The sequence below is a fragment of the Triplophysa rosa genome, linkage group LG4 (assembly GCF_024868665.1).
Source record: "Triplophysa rosa linkage group LG4, Trosa_1v2, whole genome shotgun sequence".
In the NCBI taxonomy this organism is placed as follows: domain Eukaryota; kingdom Metazoa; phylum Chordata; class Actinopteri; order Cypriniformes; family Nemacheilidae; genus Triplophysa; species Triplophysa rosa.
In genome coordinates, this window is record NC_079893.1 from 6,703,675 (window position 1) to 6,726,847 (window position 23,173).

The 23,173-nt window shown below is 37.4% G+C and overlaps 1 protein-coding gene across 3 annotated transcripts; it reads left to right on the forward strand.

The window, feature by feature from the left end:
- The first annotated feature begins 1,862 nt into the window (after nucleotides 1-1,862).
- slc24a2 (solute carrier family 24 member 2) lies at nucleotides 1,863-21,266 on the forward strand. 3 transcript variants are annotated; one of them, XM_057331744.1, is made up of 10 exons: nucleotides 1,863-1,946; nucleotides 3,934-4,983; nucleotides 16,184-16,216; nucleotides 16,353-16,461; nucleotides 16,562-16,636; nucleotides 16,974-17,053; nucleotides 17,370-17,504; nucleotides 18,735-18,824; nucleotides 19,561-19,727; nucleotides 19,831-21,266. In XM_057331744.1, the coding sequence occupies exons 2-10, from the start codon at nucleotides 4,084-4,086 to the stop codon at nucleotides 20,078-20,080; spliced, it is 1,839 nt and encodes a 612-aa protein (XP_057187727.1). In that variant the 5' UTR covers nucleotides 1,863-1,946; nucleotides 3,934-4,083; the 3' UTR covers nucleotides 20,081-21,266. The 3 variants fall into 3 exon arrangements, with proteins under 3 accessions (XP_057187727.1, XP_057187729.1, XP_057187728.1); XM_057331746.1 differs by having other exon boundaries at nucleotides 16,977-17,053; XM_057331745.1 differs by lacking the exon at nucleotides 1,863-1,946 and having other exon boundaries at nucleotides 3,386-4,983.
- Nucleotides 21,267-23,173: the final 1,907 nt, after the last annotated feature.

Here is a 23,173-nt window from a genome sequence, read left to right on the forward strand (position 1 = left end):
GTGAGTTTATGTCCACTGAGTCTGTATCTTGTCAACCTGGCTCTTAGTTTTTGATTGTCACTGTGTACAGATCGTCTGCCACTGTATTCTCTCTTTAGGGTCAAATAACATTGCATTTTACTCTGTTGTTTTGTTTGGGTTTCCCAGTGAGTGATATAGTTTTGTTTCCTTTGTGTTGTAAATTGGTTGAGTGTGATTTTGCCAGTATTGTTGTGGTTGAGACCATTAGTAGATGTTAGGACTGAAACATCAGGACTGAAGCTCTGGACCAGCAAGGATTCATTTCTTTGCTCATCTCGTGGTGTTTCAGGGCTTTATAATGATATGAGTGAGGGTCACTGTGTTTTATATGTTTCCAAAATTTGATTGCCCTTTTTTCTATCTTTATGATCAGTGGATTCTTTCGTTTAAATGATCCAGTCCAGATGCTTTTTTTGCTTTAAGGTTTTTGATTTTGTCTTCAAGTTCTTTTCAGTTATTGGGAAGTCTAATGGGTTTTGATTATCTTTGATTGCTAATTCTAGTTTTTCTAATTGCTCGATTGTTTGATTTTGCTCACGGTTTGTGTCTGTCTGTATTTTATTAAACAATGTTTGGACATGACTTTACCATATTTCTCTATTTTGAATTGCCACTTCTTCATGATCAGTTTTTCAGATTGTTGCAATTATCCCAGAATTGATTTGTATTGACTGACTGAGCCGCTACCTGCTGGCCCTGAGAATCAAACCGGTGACCTTCTGGTTACGAGTCCGACTCTCTAACCACTAGGCCACAACTACCCCTCTGTGTTAATGTTATTTTCTATAAATGTAATTTGACTGTGATCAGATAGAGGGGTTAGTTCTCTAACAGTGAATGATCTGAGAGATGAAGGACCTATGTTTTTTATCATGTAATTAACTGTACTATTCCCAAGAGGTGAGCAAAAAGTGAATCTCCCTAAAGTGTCTCCACGTACTCCACTGCTATTATTCATTAGCATGCAAGCCAGGTTAGAAATCAAGAGGATCCACAAAAGACCACATTACAGGACATCCAGAACCGCAGGAGACTTTTTCACCCTGCAGAACAGAGACAGCCTCAGGTCAGATGTGTTCTGAGATTTTTCCACAGAACCGCAGTGACCAAACTCCAGGGCCAGTTTCCTGGAAGATTGTGTGGTTGATTGGAGGTGGAATTAGTCAATAGTTAAGCTGAAATGTCCTCTAGGGCAGGGTCAGGTTCAACTGCATCCAGCGTGGTGCACTCATATGCTATTTAAAGCCTAGGACAAGCTTTGGCCTTACGGGCCTAATCTGCTCCTCATAAAGATACATTAAGCTAGGGCTTCGATCTGTGACGCTGAAGGGCAGCGCAAAAGGGGGAGGGGCTAGATTTGATTTGGGACCCCCGGGTCTTCTCATGAGGGTCCACGGCTCTCTTGCATGCATCTTTCTGCTCCCTAAACATGCAGTGAGAGTTTATCCAAAAGCGTGCAATCTATCCATCAATGTCTCTAAAATACACTGTAAAAAATTTGTGTCAAGTGACATCTAAATGAAATGGTTTTATTCAAGGCAATATAATATGTATTATGTTATATTGATGTTATGTCTTGTGAACATGATTTGCTTAGTTTACATGGACAGAAGTAATTTTGGGAGGTTTAGCAACGCTAACAAGTGGTTTAAATTTACACCATGGTAGGTTGTGTGACCAACCTGTCAAGGACAGAACAAGTGGATAAGGGATGGGGGAAGAGAGAGAGAGAGAGAGAGAGAGAGAGAGAGAGAGAGAGAGAGAGAGAGAGAGAGAGAGAGAGAGAGAGATCAGACCTCCCCTTTAACCTGTGGCAGTGGCATTATTCTTGATCCATGACAGTGAAACAGCAAGTGGTTGGTTTTCATAAAAGACTTGGATCCTCTGGAAGATTAATCATCCACGGTGAACTATCATATGCGAAGGTAAATTTGTTTATCCAATAACGTTAGTGGTAGGCCTATTTTACAACGATATTTATGTTTTTCTATTTTCATTTTGTGTGCCTTTAACGTTCGTAATGTTGGTCTATACGATCTATGAAATCAGTTTCGGCATAAAGGTGAAAAAATGACTATTGTTACAGTATCATAAAACGATTGATCTTTAAATCAAGGTGACCGATTCACATGCTGGTACTGCACATGCACATTCTAGTTGGTTTTCTAATTTTCGTCTCATTCATGCAGTTATGGTAGGTTGTGATATTAAACAGGTATTTGTGTGCGATATGAGAAGTACAGTGAGTCAGGGTAAAAGTTAGGCGGTGTAAATCAGGAAAATGGTGGCCGATCCGATTAAATCCTTAATTTGACAGATGGACTCAATGGAGAAAGCAGCCAGGCTTTTGCAAAATTCACCTAAGATTTAAAGATACCTATACAAGCATATTAATCGTTTTGGGGATTTTGTACATATATTTGATAAGGATTTATATTAATTTGTTACGAATAAACGTTGATCAAAACGTGGCTCGAGTAAGTGCTGCGCAGTGTGATTGGTCAGTTCTTAACATGTGGTTAGTTATATTTGGATGTTGGAATATTCAATGTAGCTAATGTAAATAGTTGAGTATTTATAACTGCAAGTCATTGTAAAATATATAACTGAGTTTACTTTTTCAAAGTAAAGTCTTTTTGTGTTTCACAGTTCATATACAGGTTTTCAATGGCATTAGGGTAAATAAATATATATAGATAAATGCCCTATTTGACCGGTCTGAACACATTGACACGTCCACCATATAGTTTTGATTTGCTTTAATTACAAATTCCTGAAGATATAGATATGTTTTGTTTGTGTTTTTGTCTGTAAAGTAGTATATCGATATTACAGGTTTTTAAACTATTGTAACTTTTTAACTTTATCTATGAAAGTGACTTCCTAAGGATTGCAGCTGCATGTTTTCACTTTTATACAAAAAAGTGAAACTACCCACATTCTTATAATATTTTGAGATAACCTGTTTTTTCACCACATCCGTGTAATTTAAACTATTAGGAGTTTTCAGTAGATACAGTAAGTGATGTGGTAAGAGAATAAGCCAAGCTTCTGTTACTATGGCAATATTATCAGGTGCAGATGTCACACTGAATAGACCTACATTTATACAACTAGTTTTATGTGCTTGACCAAAACCAGTGTGCCTTTAATATAATTATTTCTCATTGTAAAATACTCCATTGATAAATAAATAAGCAGAAGAAAATCGAATACCTATGTTGTTTTATTTATTTGGAAAAGAATGTATAGACATTTAGTAGCGTGCTTATTTAACATTGTTAGTGAGATTAGGCAGAAGTGTTATAAATAGCCATATGGAACAGGTGAGGGATCAGTCCTCCTTCACCATAACTAACAGACACACTGTACACTGTAAGGTAATAGGTTACAGTAAGGTGACTGAAAGCAAGCTACTGTACCTGATGGGCTAAGAAAAGCATCTGTCGTGTTATTTTAACCCTTTAACCATAGAACTAATATGTCTGAGTATAGCTGTTTTATAAGAGGTATAAGAGGTGTAGTCATGCTCATGCTAAAAATTGTGAATTGTGAATGGGAAGTTGTGTTATTTGGGTATTTTTAATCAAAAAGGTTTACATTTTTAATGATAAACCTAAAGTTAAAATGATAGTTCACCCAAAAATGAAAATTCTGTCATCATTTACTCACCCTCTTGTCATTTTAAACCTGAATGACTTTTATTCTTCCGAACAACACAAAAGAAGATATTTTGAAGAAAGTTGTCAGCTGGCACCCATTCTATTGGTTTTGTGTCCATACAATAGAAGTGAATGGGTGCCGACGCTGTTTGGCTATATTTTTTAAGGCAAATAAAAATAATTTTTCGTCCTTATGACTAATCCTGTGTCTCTCTTTCTCTCTCACTCTCATTTGAATGTTTTCTTTCAGAGATTATTATGAGGAAACCATTAGAGTCCTTGGACCCTGTGAGGAATCGGGGGTTGATTTGACTGGTCAGGTTTAAGCAGACTGGACATGTAACCATGCCTGGTGCTCCATAGATTCGAGACCAACGGACCCCTGATCTGCCCATCAACCATGGAGTTCCCCTGCACCCACCGAGGGTCATATTCCACCCCTCTGGAGCGGAGCGGCAGGTGTCACCGAGCGCAGCTCGTGAGGAGAAAGCTTCGTCCGACTCGGATCCTCGGTTTCATCCTGTGCATCTCTGCCCTCTCGATGTTCCTGTCCTTGAGTGCCTTTACGACCACTTTGGGGCCGTTTTCAAATAGGATGCCACCCACCAACCACGAGGGACTTGCAGAGCAAGTGCCACTCAGAACTGTACTCTCTTCCGAGGTCGAGCACAACGCCTCAGGTCAGGAACATACGCCCATTGCCATGGCGTCTTCTGGCGAACACGGCAAGGGCGATTATCCCGAGGACCTATTCACACTCGAGGAGAGGCGACAGGGCGCTGTCGTGCTCCATATGTTCGGGATGATCTACATGTTCATCGCCCTCGCCATCGTGTGCGACGAGTTCTTTGTTCCCGCGCTCACCGTCATCACGGAAAAGCTCCAGATTTCGGACGACGTGGCTGGTGCCACCTTCATGGCCGCCGGAGGCTCCGCCCCTGAGCTCTTCACATCCGTGATCGGCGTGTTCATCTCGCACAGCAACGTGGGCATCGGAACCATCGTGGGTTCTGCGGTCTTCAACATTTTATTTGTGATCGGGATGTGTGCTCTCTTCTCACGGGAGATTCTGAACCTCACCTGGTGGCCTCTGTTTAGAGATGTCAGCTTTTATATTATTGGACTTATTATGCTCATTGTATTCTTCCTGGATAACTACATTACCTACCATGAGAGCATTGCACTGCTGCTTTGCTACGTTACCTATGTGACGTTTATGAAGTTCAACGTCACTGTAGAGACATGGATCAAAAGCAAGCTGAACAGAAATCAAGTGGATGACCCTGAAGCTTCTCCTAAGGTGAGTTGAATTGTTCCAGGTGTGATGTCTGTTTTCCAGGTAAAAGTGGATGTTAATAGTTGGCCAATGAGAGTGCAACGGTCGCCTAATAATTGAAAAGGAGTGCCAAGACAGTTTTATTGCCTCTCTGAGGCGGATTAGGCATTACTGTATATTGGATGCACATGGACGAAGCACACTACACATACAGCTGAGTAAGACCAGAACCCCTGGCGTGAAAAAAATATACAGAAAAATATGTTTTATAAATGATGAGTCATGAAGATTTAAAAAGAGAAATTACAATTGTTGAAATTTTATTTCAGTCCAATCTGTATTGTAGGAGTCAGACACTTGAAGAAAAATAGAGCTCTGTTTTTGTCTCGGTTAGTTTTAATGACGAGTTTTTGGTCATAAGACGTTTCTTTTAACATCACAGGCAGCAATGAGATAAAATGAAGATTTAAAAAAGACTCAAGTTTCTTGGATGTTTCTCCTAAAAAAACAGTTTTTTCTTATTGTGCTTATTGTGCTCAGATTGGCAAAGATGCCAACATATGCGGTCAAAACCGCTGTGAGAGATTTCATTATGAACTTGAACATTTTTCATCAAAATTACTACGATTATTTACTATCTTCGTTCTACATGATTTAAGAGGTGAAAGTTGGTTACTTTCTACTCTAAACAATGCCAAAAGAGTTAAACAAATATAACACTTTTGCCAAGTTTCAAAACGTTTAAAAATCACTAAACACCTATTTACTAGTGTAAAAACGGCAACAGCTATTCAAATAACAGACGTTGGCCGATGCAAAGATTTGTATGTTATCTCTAGCAACGAAGGATACAGCTCATGTATCCTCCGAATTTCTGTCAAAGAAGGTCGCATTTGAAGGGTGCCTTCGGAGAGTCCTACCTGATTTTATGAAACGAGAAAGCCTCGATGACGTAGCAGCCTTCGAACGAGACCTCTGGAGGACGCAACCTTACGAAACACAGCCTATGGCGCTGAAACCTAAAGAGTTCCGGTCCCCGTGCAACTCATATTCAACTGCCATTGGCTCATCTGCATTTGAGGGGAGGGGTTTACCGATAGGTCGCAAGTAGTTTGATTGAAAAGCGATCTGACCAATCATAACGCTGATATTATGTGCCTCCGTAACGGTTTTGGTTGCTTGTTCTGCGTGTCTAGAGTGAATGAGCTGCACACTTTAGCATGTTACAAGCGTGACACTCGTGGATTTGTCTGTATTTTACTATACGAGGACATGAACACATGAACTTCATCCACAGAGTTGTTCTGAGTTTATTTTACGAGCATTTCACTGTTTGAGTGCAGCTACTGTCAAACACACTGATATTCGAGCGTGTTTGCGACGACCCGCTAAAATAAAAGTCCCCTTAATTTGAACCAGATGATAAAATAATTCACTTGTAGTAAATTTATAAATTGTTGTAAACACTATAGTATATAGTAATGTTTATTATAGTAAGGTTCAAATATACTATAATACACAATAATTTACTGCAGTTTACTTTAGTAAATACTTTTTATGGACAAATGTATTTACTGCAGTGGTTGTCAAACTGGGGGCCCCAAGATGGTTCCAGGGGGGCCACAGATTTTGTGGCAATTTCTGAAAAATAGAAATTTATAAATGTTGTGCAATCAAACGTCAGAAAAATAAGACTACCAACCAAAAGAATGGATGTTTCAGCATTGTATAACTGAATATGTTTTTGGTTTAATTAAAATTTTAATTTTAAGATTATAAATATTCATCTGGGGGGGGGCGCAAAGCAATTCACTCCACACAAAGGGGGCCTTGCAACAAAAATGTTTGAGAACCACTGTACTACTGTATAGTAAAGCAATGAATTTGGGAAAAACAGAAAAAATATTTGGCCTTAATTTATCCATTTGTATAATGTTAATGTCCTTTTTTCAGTTACCTGCAGATCAGTGGTTACCTGCCTATTTATGTGATGACCTGCCCTTGTGTTTTTTCTGGACTGAGGTCACACTTATAAAAGTTTACTATAAACTTATAAAAGTAAATGTGCCATTAGATGTCATAGAAGAACTATTTTGGCAGTATGGTCCTATACAGAACCTGTGCACCCTTTCTGTGGCACAAAAGGTTCTTTATAGTGAAAATGGTTCTTTAGAGTTTAGACTATAAAAAGGTAAGAAATAATTGTTCTTTTAATTGAATGGTTCTTTAGGAACCCAAAATGTTTTTCCTATGGCATTGATTTGAATAACCTTTTGTAGCACTTTTATTTTTAAGACCGCAGCAACCCTGGATTGATTTACATTTATATTATCATATCATCATCAAAACATTTTTTTATTCCCACTTTTTATAAACCCATAGTTTTTACTGTCATAGTATCATAGTTAAAGCGTGTTAACTTTAGTGAGACATTTGTAAATTTGCAGTTGCACTGTGGTTTCTCTACAAATACCATAGCTGAATCGTGGTTATTGTAGTAAAACCACAGATATTTTTATTAGTGGCTTTAGATTCTTGCTTTCCAAGAAATCCTGGTTTCAGTAGATTGTTTTCTTATTATATAAGCTTTATTCTAATAAAAGCTTTAAAGCTTATTTTAACCCCACTGCAAAAACTATTGTCTGCCTTTACATTTTAAGTACAAGTATCACACAGTACAAACTTGGCTTTGCAAGTCATTTCAACTGACTATTTACATTTTGTTGAATTGATTTCTAAAGCCACATTGATGAATGCAAAAAAAAAAACAGATACCATGTATTGGACATAGTAGAAACTGTCATAGTATGTCAATCAATTATCATTCACTTTTCACATCTGCCACCGTACGGGGATGTCATTATTTATCACATACATGAACATGGTCAAAATGTCATATCTATTAATGGTACATTCGAAGGACTATCTATAAACTAATGTCGCCATTATCCAACCTGCTGTGCTTTGTTCAAACAGCTGGAGTCGGATTTGTTGTTTGCGTATGCAGTTTGTCCCACGTATGGAACACAGGTGAATAGGCCGGCCTTTGATCTTCTCGCTTGTTACAGTAGTATTGCACCAGGGGCATGTGCCATACGGTAGCCTTTACCTTAACACAATCATTAGTTTTAGATTGCTCTTTATAGATGCTTTTTGCATGGGGGGATGTCACCTCAGCACATTGGAGTTATGATTCTGGAAAGCACTTGGAAAATTGTAAATGTTTCGCTTTTTAATCTTCATGGATTTAATTTAGCTAAATAGATATCCTTTTCATGCAAGCAGGTAGACCTAGCAGAAGACGACTTTGCATAGGGCTTTCACCCCTCTGGACTGTAGTTGAAAGAGGCTTTGGTTTAGACGAGAGACCTCTGAGGGTGTGTTCACATTTGGCTTTTTCAATTAAAACAGACTTTGGTGTGATTGCTCTGTTAGTGCCTTTTTAAAAAGAGACTCCTGAAAAGGTAAACGATACTGAAATATGGATGACACATGGAGTAAAGACGTCTAAATGAACCAAAAACAGGATGTGATGTCACAAGAAACGATCCTTAAAATCACATGATTTAACAACATAAAGAATTTATTAGATCTTCGCAAACCTGACTTTGTTTCTTGAGCAGAACACAAAAGAAGATATTTTGAAGACTGTTGGTAACCAAACAATGGCAGTACCACTTCTATTGTATAGACACAAAACCAATGCAAGTCAATGGGTACTGACCCATTCTTAAAATATCTTATCTGTTCTGCACAAAAAGAAAGAAAGAGGGCGAGTAAATAATGAGAGATTTTTCATTTATTTTCATTTTTGGGTGAACCATCTCTTTAAAAGCTGACCAAACATCTGAATGTAGTTTGGTTTAGTCAGTGTTAACAATGTTAGTGTAAACACTAAGTGAACCAGGACAAAAAATGTATCATTTTTAACCAAGAGGACCGAGGAAGTGTGAACACGCCCTAAAATCCAAATAAAAATAGAATTAGGCTATCAAACACATTAATAGGAAGCAAGGCCATATGTACATTTGGTCTCCTTAATGAAAAACTGTATTGTTGTGGTGCTCTAAATTGGTTCCAGTAAATAAAGCCTTGTTAGGGAAATAAATGAACCGAGGTAAGGATAGTATTCAATTCAATTCAATTCAATTTTATTTATATAGCGCTTTTCACAATGTGCATTGTTCCAAAGCAGCTTTACAGGAGCAAATAAGAAAAACACAGAAAGGTAAAACACAGCACAGTGCATGGTGTTTATAGACCAAGCAAGATCATTATAATAAATAATATCTAATAAATAAATGAATAAATAAATGCAGTCTCCCGGTGAGCAAGCCAACACTGCACTGCTCTGCTGTGGCGAGGAACCCAAACTCCAATGCTGAATAATGGAGAAAAAAACCTCGGGAGAAACCAGGCTCAGCCGGGAGGGCCAGATCTCCTCTGACGTGTCATAGCTGCACTCAGTGACCCCGACCAAAGCCACCGAGCAACGTCCACGAAGAACAGGGAGAGCCCACGAGCCGCGACCCAGGAAGCCCCACCCGCCGAAACCGTGCAGGTCCAACCCGGTCCCATTCCGTGATCAACAACAGACAACAGAGGGACAACCAGGGAAAAGTAGTAATGGCATAATTAACTTTATTCCTCTGTTGTCCGACATCGACCACAAAACAAGACCAACCAGACCAGACCCACACAGTCCCAACAAATGAAACGCCCCGAACCACAACCAACAAGCCCCCTCCACTCCCTACATGTGTACAAAGATAGTACATGTGCTCTTTGATGTTCCTTTAGCTGAAGCTCGGGCTAATCCAATAAGATGGTGATCCTTTTAGTAGCGCTAAGTATAGACAGGTGTCCTGTTATTTTTTAAACCAGATACAGAGTATTGAGGATGAAACCTGGAGGTTTTATATCATGTTGTAAGATTTCCTTTTGTGTGCATCATTAGTTAATGAATGTTCCTCTAACATAGTTGATATAGATTTTTGTGGTCATGGTTTCTCCTTCCCAGCTGAAACCTTTGTAATCCCAAATCAACAAACAAGGGCTGACGCCAGCCGAAATGAAAAGACTCTTAGTGCTTAGGGGAGTGACCCAGCTGCCTTCTAAAACACAGTTATTACAAAATTATTAACAACAATCCCCACTGTCTGTCTTACTATAGACATTTTTGTTTATATGTTTCATAATAATAAATTATACAATGCTGGTTCTTTTAGATATTTCAGAAACTTTAAAAAATTTAAATGCATATGCAAAGTAAAGGTGGTGAGGGTGAGTATTTGTTGTTCTGACTTAACGTGTGAATCCTTAAATGCCTCTGTATCTAAAATTGGTTGCCTGTCACTTTAAGCTTCTTTACCAATGCTCATCTGCCCTCTCTGGTTAACCACAGGCCTGTTGCAAAGAAACTTTATGGCGTAGGGCTGAAAGATGTATTGGAATATCACAAATGTGCATATCACAATGGTTTGCAATAATTTAATAAAGTGACATACAATTACATACTGTACATATAGGCTAGTCAGTTTTAGGTCAAAGTAGATCAGTAGCGAACCATGACTTTTGAGCCTTGGCCCTCTGCGCACGCGCAACCCGTGGTAAATTTTTGGTAAATTTACCATTTATCTGATAAAATGTCACTGTTATTCAGAATAATTCACAATACACAATATTTTTAATTTAAGACTGACCAGTCAAAATCACTCGTCTCAAGATCAAATTAAGCTCACATCAGCAACCAGAATGAATTGAGGCACGGCGGCCAAATAAATCATAAATAACTTTCAATTTGATGATCAAATTACTTGATAACAAAGTCTTCCTCCTGTTGTTTTGAACAACGTTTATCAGCTTTTCTCTTTTTTTCCAAGACTTGATAACAAAATTTATCCACAGCCTGTTAGTGTTTTGCGTTTTGAACGATGTTTTCCGCATTTCTTCTTCTTCTTTTTTTAAGTTTGGTGGTTGGCGAACCAACTTCGGGTGCGTCTTCCGCTTTACGAGATTGCTGGTGAACAACCCCCCAGATGGCAGAAAGATAGCAAAAAACTAAGCACGCCCGTTTAGAAAGATGATATGATTGGTCAGTTTTACTGTCACTGAAAATTAATCTCTCCCATTGATTTACATACTGTCAGCCAGCGGTATGCTAATTGAAGGCGCCCGACGTAAGCATACGTTTGACTTCTTGCAGCATGCGCAGGCTGCGTAGACAGCGTAGGACATTGCAGAACTGCGACTGCTCCGTGATCTTGAATCTCATGTGGATAGTTAACATCGATCCAAGAAGTCAAATATACATATCTAATAGGGAAAATCGGGCGAGTTTTATATATATATATAATTTTTTACGATAGTTTAGGTCATCACAGAGGGCCCAGAGGGTCCTGAGGGTTCGCTACTGAAGTAGATAACAGAGAGACAGAGAGTAAGCGTTGCTTTTTCCCCTACATAATGTGATACATGTATGTTTAAACATATTTTAATATAATTTAAATAGATTTTACAAACATTACTCATTAAAGTTGCTTGAACTTAAGCAAATTGCGTACTGCACTATTTAGTAAATTATTACATTATTTTCAATATCGTGCAGCCTTATTACAACTCGAAATGATACAGTTAAGCATTCTTTGTAAAGCATACAAGCATACGTTGCTTTGAATTTATGGTGGACTTGTGGACTATGGTGATTTTATAAACAAGTCCCTCAATGATTTGCATGTTATATATATATATATATATATAAAATATAAGATAACTGTTCTTTCTGAATTTATAAAAAAGATAAGCTTCGTTCTGTTTTCGATTATGCTTTTTTGTGACAAGTTCAAACTATTTGTTTGTCATCTTATTATTAGTCATACTATTTCTATTAATTTACCTTGTTGCTTTGGGAAATTTTGAAATCCTGAATATATTTTGTGAGGTTGACTAACTTTGATCATTGCTTTTGGCGACATCTTGTTTGCTGTTTATATACTTATACATATATGCAACGAATATGTCAAAATACTGCATAAAAAGTTTTATGCATGTAATGTAAACACATTTTTATAAACACCTGTTTATTTCATTTGTATGTGCATGTACGGTCATGTATCTGATTTGTGTATGGCTTAGTTCAGGACTAGTTAAAGGGATACTTAACCCGAAATAAAAATTCTGTCATCATTTAATCACCTTCGAGTTGTTCCAAACCTGTATAAATTTGTTTGTTCTGATGAATACAGAGAAAGATATTTGGAAAAATGCTTGTAACCAGACAGGTTTTGCCCCCCATTGACTACCATAGTAGGAAAAAATACAGTGGTAGTTAAAAGTGCCCCAGAACTGTTTGCTGTCCATTCTTCAAAATGTCTTCTGTGTTCAACAGAACAAAACAAAAAAAGATGTTTTTCCTATGGGAGTCAATGGGGGGCAAGATCTGTTTGGTTATAAGCATTCTTCCAAATATCTTTCTCTGTGTTCATCAGAACATAAGAAATTAAACAGATTTGGAACAACTCGAAGGTGAGTAAATGATGACAGAATTTTCATTTTTGGGTGAAGTATCCCTTTAAAGCTAAATATATTACTGTAATGGTGTCATTGCATGACAGGCCCAGCCTTCTAATTGAGCCTGTTTAACTAATTGCTGAAGTGTTACTCTACAAAGATCTTTAGCTGCTGGCTGGAAAAACTAACCCTGATCCCAATTACTTGCTCTTCCCCATATGTATGTCTTGTGTAAGGATGCATGTAACATTTGTTAAATGTACTTCAGCTTCAGATCAGGACTGGAAATCCTTTCTGTTGCAGTTTTTCCCCACAGTCAGTTTAGTCACGCATAAGTGGCACTCATGATATAAGAGCCGATTTTGCAAGGTCAGTTGTTTATTTTCTAACATTTTCACATGATGTCGACAGAATGTTCTGGGGGAGTGTTGTGAATGGTGTGTATACCAGGTAAATGTCACAAAAATATTTCTTCCGGCTATGAACTGTATGTAAATTTGGCATAGCTGCACAGGATCTATTTAATATTGTTTGAGTTTATGTGCATAAGGTCTTGATCTTCAGACTATTAAAGGCCCAAATAAAAATGTTTTTGTTCGGTTTGTGGTCTTAAGCTGTTTGTTGGGTATGTAAGGGATAATTCACTCAAAAATAACTAAATTCTTTCATAATTGATGACATCACATTTGTCATCACCCTCATATCATTTAAAATCTGCATGTGTCTCTTTCTTCTGTGGAACAAAAAAATACAATATTTTGAGAGATGGTGGTTTTGTATCCACACAGTGGAAGTCAGTAGGGTTCAATGTTGTTTGGTTACCATCGTTATTAAAAACATCATCTTTTGTGTTCTGCAGAAGAAAGAAAGTCATACAGGTTTGGAATTACATGAGTAAATGAAGACAGAATGTTCATTTTGGGTGAACTATCACTTTAACAGTTTATTTTTAGAGAGTACAATAATAACTAGATTACTTGTTGTGTGAGTACATTTACACTTACGCATTTGGAAGCAACTTACATTGCATTATCCTATACATTTGTTTCTAAATATGTGCAATCCCCTGGGATCGAACCCACAACCTTGGTGTTGTTAACGCCATGCTCTTACCACTGAGCTACAGGAAATCTGTAAATGTCAATGCAAAACTCTGTTTTGGGTGGTTTCTATATGTTACTATAGGTTGTTAGGTTGTACAGTATGTAAATCAAATCTTTAGATGATTTTGGGGTTCTTCCATGAAAGTCAGGTTGACTTTGCCTAGAAAACAAATAACATTTTTAATAATACGCACAATACTGAGATGTTGTTCATGTCCATAGCTCAAATAACGCAAGATGAGAACACTGAAGTTTAACATTTAATATTAGTTTAAATTGATAAACTATCAAATCTAAACCCTAGCTTCATTACTATTCCTTCTTTGTGTACTTAGTGGAGCTTTGTGTGCCATGGCTATTGTCTTCTTGCAGTCAAAATGTTGAATGCTCATTTGTAATTTTTCTAGAAAACTAGAAAAAATATATGTAAAATGTAAATCTAAAATGAACAAAAACATGTTTTATGATGCCAATGTTGCCTTCTGCATCTGTGCTAAATCGATATAAATCAGACTTGGCTTGGTGCAGGCTTGCCAGCTGGAGGTCCACTGCAGACGATATTCTGGTCTCCTGTTGGCTGACCTATGCCTTTAAATTTAGTGAGCACACAGAGCTTAGCTCTATTTCCACAGGCTAGATCTTATCTTCCACTTGCAGAGGAACCAAAGCAGGTGAGGGAGGAACTTGAAGAGAGAGCAAATGACGGGCACCTCTAATCGCTAATGAAACGTGCTTAAGCTCTCTATGTTCATAGAGAAACGTGCCGATTAGATTTATTTAAGGGTTCTCGTGTCACTGCTGAGACAACCAAATTTCACGAAATTTCAAAATCAAATCTCACGACGTCGCCGCTCACGGTGCAGTCACACTGGAGTTTTTTGTGACTTTTAGCTTGCTTTGAGGTCATACTTGTTAACATTGATAATTCCCATTGTTAACATTAAAATTCCCTTTTAGCAGATTATTTATTACGCATTTAAAAGTAATCTTTTTGATGACTCATGCTGCCCTCATTGTGTCCAATAGCCATCCACAACTTTACACATGCAAAATTACTTGAAGTCATGCTTTGTTTTTTAATAAATATTAGGGCTGTCAAATGATTATTTTCGATTAATTACATCCAGAATAAAAGTTTGTGTTTACGTAATATATGTCTGTAATATTGTGCATATTAATTTTGTGTTTAGAAAAACATACACATGCATATAAAAATTTCAATATAATTTATATATAGTATAAATATAATTTATATATAATTTATTTTAAATTATATCTGATAGGTTTTTTGTAAAAGATTTTTACATTTTAATCACATTACTTTGATGCTCAGTAGGTAGAACTAGGAAAGGTGCATTTGTTTTTTTTGGAGAATTTTTATTAAACCAAACAATGCTGTACTCCCTTTTTCAATTATAGAATACATTTTAGTATAAACAGAATGTTACTGACAAAACATTAGTTGTAATAATGCCATAATTTGCTTTAAAGGGTGATTTTCCAGTTTTTGTATTTTGAACTTTAAGAAATTCCCACCCAAATTTTAATGCCCTCATTTTTTCCTCCTTCCAGTTTTTATTTTGCAATTAAAATGAAAGTGTCAAAAAGCCAAATAATCCCCATTATATTCATATAGTTTCATAGCTTTATTAGAAGAATATTGGCAAATTTAATAGCTGATTCTTTTATTACAGTTACTGATTGTATGGAATTGTTAATACTGGTATACCTGTTAATAAGAGCCAAATTTTAAGGTGATAGATATATTATTAATTAGGTGAAATATTCACCCTGCATTGATTTTGCATTGTGTGCTGTCTAATTTACAAATTTTGTATACTTTTTTATTTTTTGTTGATGATAATATAGCAAGGATCTTTTATCAAGTATACTAATATATAATTAGTTTATACAGTCAAAACTTCATATACCATGTATTATAATTGTTTGATTTAATACCCAATTTCTGAACCATGATGGAACCACCAATGATAATATACCATAGTTCCGATTATGCTGGGCATGCATGCTGCTGGTAATTGAATGGACTAATGATGTCATAGCAGAATGTAGAATCAAGTATGTATGTGTACTTCAGCATACACAAGAAACACTGATTGCATGGGCAGTTACCTTAGAGCAACCTTGTGCAATCAGATGTTGTTTCCTTCAAGAGTTCCTCCTGTTGTATACTTGTATACTGTTGTATACTGGAATCGGTTGTGTTGTTGCCAGCGATATTGTACATTTCTGTAGTTGTATTTTTTTCTGTATTTTGAGGAAAAGGTCTTTGTAATCGGTTTTGATAAACCTCAAAGACTGCACCAAACTAATCTTGCGTAGGTGATTGTTGTCTTAAGTCTCTCTCTTTGTTATTAAGATCACTTCAGATTAAAAACGTGGTGTATATTGGGAATGAACTGAATAAGGTAAATCAGCAAAATAAAGGAATAAAAAAGCACACCAGACATGACTCAACATGATCAGCCCAAAACATCACAACAAATAAAATGAGCACACACTCTGCTTTCGAACACTGAAATAAATTGTTATTGCATTATATTTTCCTTTTTAAACAATTAAAATTTTATTGATTATTTCTGTTTCTAAAGGTTAATGCAGGAGACGATGAAAATAAACTTTCTGTAAGTACTTTACGACCCTTGACACTCACCCTCTACATCACTGCTCACATACCAACACAACTTTCAATCATCATAAGACAAGATGCATTGAAATTGTTTTTCTAAAAGATTGCTTTTTTAATCGTTTTCCTTATAGGCTAAGCCGCGCCTCCAGAGAGGAGGAAGCTCCGCCTCCTTGCATAACACACTGATGAGAAACAGCATCTTCCAGCTCATGATCCACACACTTGACCCGCTCACTGAAGGTAATGTTCAAGAAAAATCAGGTTTAAAAAAAACACACACAGATGTGCGTCATTGATTTTTTTTCACGTTTATTCATGTTATCTCTCATATGTGATGCAGGGAAGTTCAAGGAGAAAGCATCCATTTTACACAAGATTGCAAGAAATAAAGGCCAAGATGAAGCAAACGGTGTTGGTAAGTTTAAACACTACATGAAATGGCATTCCAAACCCATTTTACTCGTAATGTATCACTATGGAAATGGATATTCAGCGAGTAAAAGAACATAGGGAGGGCTTGATTGGATCAGCTGGAAAGTACCTAAATGTAATTGGAGGATTTTGACAGCTGGTTGAAGGTTAAACATTTTCGTATTTTCTGGAATAACGTGCAAAATCATTTACTAAAAGAACAGCATTAAAAAATAAGAAGGTTCAATTTTGATGTTGTTAAATTCAATATCTCCACTGGTTCATTTTACATTGACTGGTTTCTTACTAATTCTATTTCCTCTTGTTTTTTCTCTCTCCAGTAGATAAGAACCTTCCCAACAGCACCAGTGTGGAGGTAGAGGTCACTCCGCCCATGAATGGCAGTGCTGGCAATGCCGAGGTGATGTCATCATACATGAAAACCAATTAAACTTTTCGAAACTGTTCAAAAGTTTAAGGTCACTTAAGGATTAAAATGCCTCTTATGATCTGAAGGCATATGTCGGAATATTTGAAATTACTTATGTGGAGAAAAATATAATTGTGCCAACAGATTAATTTCTTAAAAGTTATTAAAAAAATTCTTTAGAGTTATTAAAAGGATGAATTGGACTGAAAAATGAAGAAAAAGCAGTCAATAAGAGCTCTTTAGTTACAAAAAAAAATGTATACTAATACTGAAATATTGACAGAAATTGTCATCTTTGTTTTTAAAGGATGAAGAGGAGGAAGATGAAGATCAGCCTTTGAGCTTGGCATGGCCAGATACGCCACGGAAACGAGCAATGTACCTCTTAATTTTACCCATTGTCTTTCCATTGTGGCTGACACTGCCAGATGTCCGCAGAGAAGTACGACTTAGTAACATTTTTATGTTTGAACAGTTTAAGGGGCGATTCACATTTTGTGTCTTTTGCGCGCACAAGTTCCTTAAATGTATACACGCGGCAGGCGCGCGCAAATAGGGAGCGACATGGTTTTCTAGGCACGTTGGCGCCACATCGAGATGGAAATTGTTCAACTTTTCAGAGTGCTGCGCGCGCACCGCGGTTAATTTGACTAGAGAAAGCGCTGTGGCTCATTTTTTCCGCGCGGTTTTGACGCGAAATGTGAATCTCCCCTCACACGGCCTCTCAATGCTTCTGTATTGACCAGCCACATTTAATGTTGTATTTTGAATAACAACACATATCAACTGATGCTGTGTATTTTTAAGGGGAGCTTTGCGATTTCTGAGCTGTAAAGTGGCAGCAAACAGATTTGCGAAAATGTGTTTTTCATAAAAAACGCACTACCCTTTAAAAGGATAGTTCACCCAAAAATGTTGTCATCATTTACTCACCCTCATGTTGTTTCAAATCTGCATACATTTCTTTGTTCTGTAGAACACAAAAGAAGATATTTAGAATAATGTAGGAAACCAAAGATACTAATATTAGCAAAATGCGCCACTTCCATTACTGAGGAATGCGAGGCTCAATAGCGCAGAAAGTCCCGCCTTTCAGTAAAACAAGCCAATCTTCAATCAATAAAGACTGACGATTCTCTGGGGCGGGGCTCTCGTGAGGCGATTGCCAGCCTGTGCGCAGGTGAGGCAACCTCGAAAAATGTGATTTTTAGCACAGTGTAAGCTTAGCAAACCAAAGTTATGATACAGTTCATTTCATGTTTAATTATTGATCGGAAATATGCTGTTTAATTGTGATTTTCAACCCCCATTCAAGTAGATAGGACTGTGGACTTGCTGCCCAGAGGTGTTGCAAACATAGCCGCCGAGTGTCAAGACTTCCGTAAATGGACTTTGAGGAAACCAAACCGCTCTGGGGCACCATTGACTACCATAGTAGTTTTGTTTCCTACTATGGAGGTCAATGGTGCCCCAGAACTGTTTGGTTACAAACATTCTTCCAAATATCTTCTTTGTGTTCAGTGGAACAAAACATGTATTCAGGTTTGAAACAACTTGAGGCTGAGTAAAACATGACAGAATTTTCATTTTGGGGTGAACTGTCCCTTTAAGTTTATTTGTGTGTAATTCATAATACTGTAAATAATATTTTGTCAACGTGCTCTTTCCTCAGACTTCAAGGAAGTTTTTTCCTTTGACGTTTTTGGGATCCATTTCCTGGATTGCTGTTTTCTCCTACTTGATGGTTTGGTGGGCTCATCAGGTAATTGTTAGCGGCATTTGCGGCTTTTGTTGGGTCAATACAAATGTATGGGGTACTGTAAAATAAACTAAAAATGTAAGAAAAGGAAAAGCATTATCTACTATGTAAGGTAGTGAGAGGTGAAGGTTGATCTTGCCTTAAAGCAGTGCTGTAAATCTGATGCACAATAAAACCAGCCAAATCCTAAAGCCAAATAGCTATTCTTGTCATTTCCCTCAGACAGAACTGTTGTCTAATGGCTAAAATACACTACAAGACTTTTGCTCAGATTTTGCCCAGATTTTCAGTCCGGACTTGTTGCAGAAAGTCTGTGCCAGTCTGCAGATTTGATCAGTTAGTGTGTTTCTATCTGAAACTTTCAAAACGTCTGCAAGTGTATGACGTATAGTTAAAAAAAATCTGTTCAGATTTTAAAAGTCTTGTAGTGTATTCCAGCCATAACGCATCGCTTCTGTAGAAAATTGTCTTACCCAAATATTCTTGGAATAAAGACATCACACACACTTTCTTCTGTAAAACACAAAAGAAGATATTTTGAGAAATGTCTCAGTGGGTTTATGTCCACATAATGGAAGTCGATGGAGGCCATTGTTGTTTGGTTACCAACGTTCTTCAAAATATCTTCTTTCGTTTTCTGCAAAAGAAAGTCAGTCATACAGGTTTAGAATGACATGAGGGTGAGTAAATGACGAAAGAATTTTAATCGCATTTGGGTATCTGAATATTTCTCCTGCAGGTTGGTGAGACTATTGGAATCACTGAGGAAATAATGGGCTTGACCATTCTAGCAGCAGGTACATCCATTCCCGATCTCATCACCAGCGTTATCGTTGCACGGAAAGGTCTTGGAGACATGGCCGTGTCCAGCTCAGTCGGTTCCAACATATTCGACATCACTGTGGGGTGAGGAAACTTTATAAGAACTGTCAGTTCTATTGGCTACATAAAGTGTTCTGTTGGCTACTGTAAAACAAAATTTGTATCTTTTTGTGTCTACCGTCTCCAGCCTGCCGTTTCCATGGTTACTGTTTTCCTCAGCGAACAACATGAGTCCGGTGGCGGTGAGCAGTAACGGCCTGTTCTGCGCCATCGTTCTGCTCTTCCTCATGCTCCTCTTCGTCATCATCTCCATCGCCGTGTGCAAGTGGAGGATGAGCAAGCTGCTGGGATTCCTCATGTTCATGCTGTACTTCGTCTTCCTGGTGGTCAGCGTCATGCTGGAGGACAAGATAATCGTCTGCCCAGTCTCTATCTGAGTCCTTTATCCTGAGCACGCTTGTCGTTATTCCGAGGCGCAATCCCTTCTTCGTCCAGACTCTGGGCATCCCAACTATGACTTGGATACTTGGACGCGGAAATGCGTCTGAAAAGTAGTTTGTTATGGGAATGTAGTGCAATATCCTGCACTATTTAAAAGCAGTACATAGAGACTTGATGTACTGTAGGTTTAGCCATTTTTAACACTCTGTGTGCAGAGATTGGACTTTATTGAAGGACTTGAAGACCGTGGAGACAACACATCCAAGGAGAATGTCTACAGACTCAGGAAAGGACCTATGGTGCAAATACGCAATAAAAACACTAATGAAAATACCAGCAAGCAAAACACTGATTCTTGTACCGTGCTTTGAAGCTCATGGTATCATAAGCCTTGTGTTGCACCGATGACAAAGATTTAATGAAAGAAACAAAGCTCCACAATTGCTTTGTTTGAACGCTGGTCCTTTCTCAATGTTTTGAGTATATCATGTAACTTATTGACCATATTTGTAGACGTAGTCTTCTGAAGCCTAGGCCTACAAATAATCAGTATCCAACTCACAGATCGGGAGCACTCGTACTATTAAATATAATCAATCACATTGTCTGTGTTATTTGTTAATGCAATATTTTATGTGTATTCTCTGGAACTATTATTTGGCAGATCCAATGAAAGTCCAACAAAAAACATGCACGTTTCTTCACAAATCCAGTGTAGTTTCTTATGCTGTCAATTTGGATGTATGTGCAGTGTATGTTGTGGGGTACAGTTTTAATTATTACATTTAATAAAACGTAAAGTCAAATTTATGAAAAATTATGCTTATTACGACTCAAGCTACATGTTGTTGTGGTTTACGTTCATGTCAGCTAAATTTAAGTAAACTTGTACTGTACTGTATATGACATTGTACATCAATGATTATTTTATAATGGCTTTGCAAAGTTAGTATTATAACAATAAATTATACTATATAAGAGGGCCTACACATGTACCAGGTTTCTTTGCTCAACCCCTGAATAAAGATGATATAGTCTTTATGATGAATCAGATAATACAAAAGTTCATTGAAATAATGTCATGTCACATTGTTGCTTATAAAGGCAGTGTAACGGGCTTTCATGTAGAATTACTTAACAAAACCTTTCTTGTTACTTCATACACACATAATTCAGCTTTAAAATAACCGAAAATTGCTTGTAGGCCCACAGTTGCTGTGATTTTCTAATCATCTGGGCATAAAAGAAATAGACGCTTTCAGCAGCAACAACATAAACGAAAAAGCAGTTAAAGCAGTTGAGTTTAACGTCCTGTGGTTTCCTTCCCTACGTACTTGCAGCAGTTGCTCAGGTGAACGCCGACTGTGTTCTGCGCGTGAGGCTTTATCGCATCTGATGGAACGTTACGTCACAATCTACACTGCTCAAGGCAAAATTCACAGAGTGAGGCCCTTCTAAGACTTTTGTTCTTGTTAATATATCATGTTGTCCCAAAGTTATAATTGTAACGTTACAATGCTCAGTTAAAAGTATAATCAATCCACATGTAACACAACAGAGTGTTTACTTTTAACAACATTAAAGTGTTTATTTTTAAAACATAATGTCAACCCCCAAATATTTATTGTACACTATCAATATTTTTTCGATATGATTGCTTGATTGTTGTATGAAGGTTGTAATACAGTTTGTAATATGTAGACCGTTATATTTACAGTGCTATTAAGCAAAATATTATGCAGTGTTTGTATATTAATGATACTAACTGCAAGAAAATAATTGTCTGTATAGGAAGGAATGGGTTTCTAAATAGAAGATAAAAAGTCACAAAAACACCAGAAGGGCTGAAATAAGAACACAATCACAGACTGACCTTATAAACAATAGCATCAGAAAGTCAAATGTCAGCATGCGACTGCTATAGGATGCTCATGACAGTGATATTAACAGGTCAGCATCTGTACCAGATAACTACAGGGAGTGAACTCATTTCAGTTCATATTTCATAACCATAGGCCTTTTTCACGCTTCCGGGTTTTTGACTTCCGCATCGTTCGATGCAGGGTAAACCATAGCTGTCTCATTTTGGAAGGCTGCATCCTCCGGAGGTCTCATTTGAAGCCTGCTATGTCATCGAGGCTTTCTCGTTTCATAAAAGCAGGTAGGACACTCCATATGCACCCTTCTAATGCGACCTACTTTCACGAGAATTCGGAGGACACATGAGGTGTATCCTTCCTTGCTAGAGATAACCCACAATTCTTTGCGTCGGCTAACGTCTGTTATTTGAATAAACGGCAACAGCTGCACATTCAATCAAATATATGGCATTTAAATGTTAACAGCTTACAATTTGTGTCACGTTTTTTTCATCTTAGCAGGCATAAGTATAAATAGGTTTACAAGTGTTTTGTGATTTTTAAACGTTTTGAAACAGCAAGGCAACATTTTTATATTTGTTTAACTCTTTTGGCATTGTTTAGGGTAGAAAGTAGGCTAATCAACTTTTACCTCTTAAATTATGTAGAAATCATTTTAATTAATTTGACAGGTGTGCGAGTGCAACGTGTTGTCATAGCAACGTGGAACTTCCTGTTTCCTTTTCTGCCAACGTGTCCTATGAAGGACATCTCGTTTAATTCTAAATTGAGAATCCTCCGTATACCGCATCCTTTAGGATGATACCTCTGGAGGACACGAGGACGCAGCCTTACTAAACGAGACACAGTGATGTTCCGGTTACAGCAGTATCCAAGTCTAACAAGAGTGTCTGGATTAAATGTATTCGTGTAAATAATGTAAACGAGCTTAATACCTTATTACCGCCTGTTTAAAGTTAAGATCTTCATTTGAAAACACCTCGCAGCTAAGGGGCTCTAGTACTACTGTTTCGGTCTTAACCTAAGGGTTGTAACTTACTGTTTACGGGACTTCAACCTGAGGCAAGTACTTGCTGATTTTAACTACTGAACTGCATATGATAAATCCAGTGATGATGTTATCTGTCTCATTTTATTCTTTATGTCTGTCTGGTTTGGTTCTGCATTATATCGATAAAATAAACGATACAGTAAAGGCAGCGTGTTGTG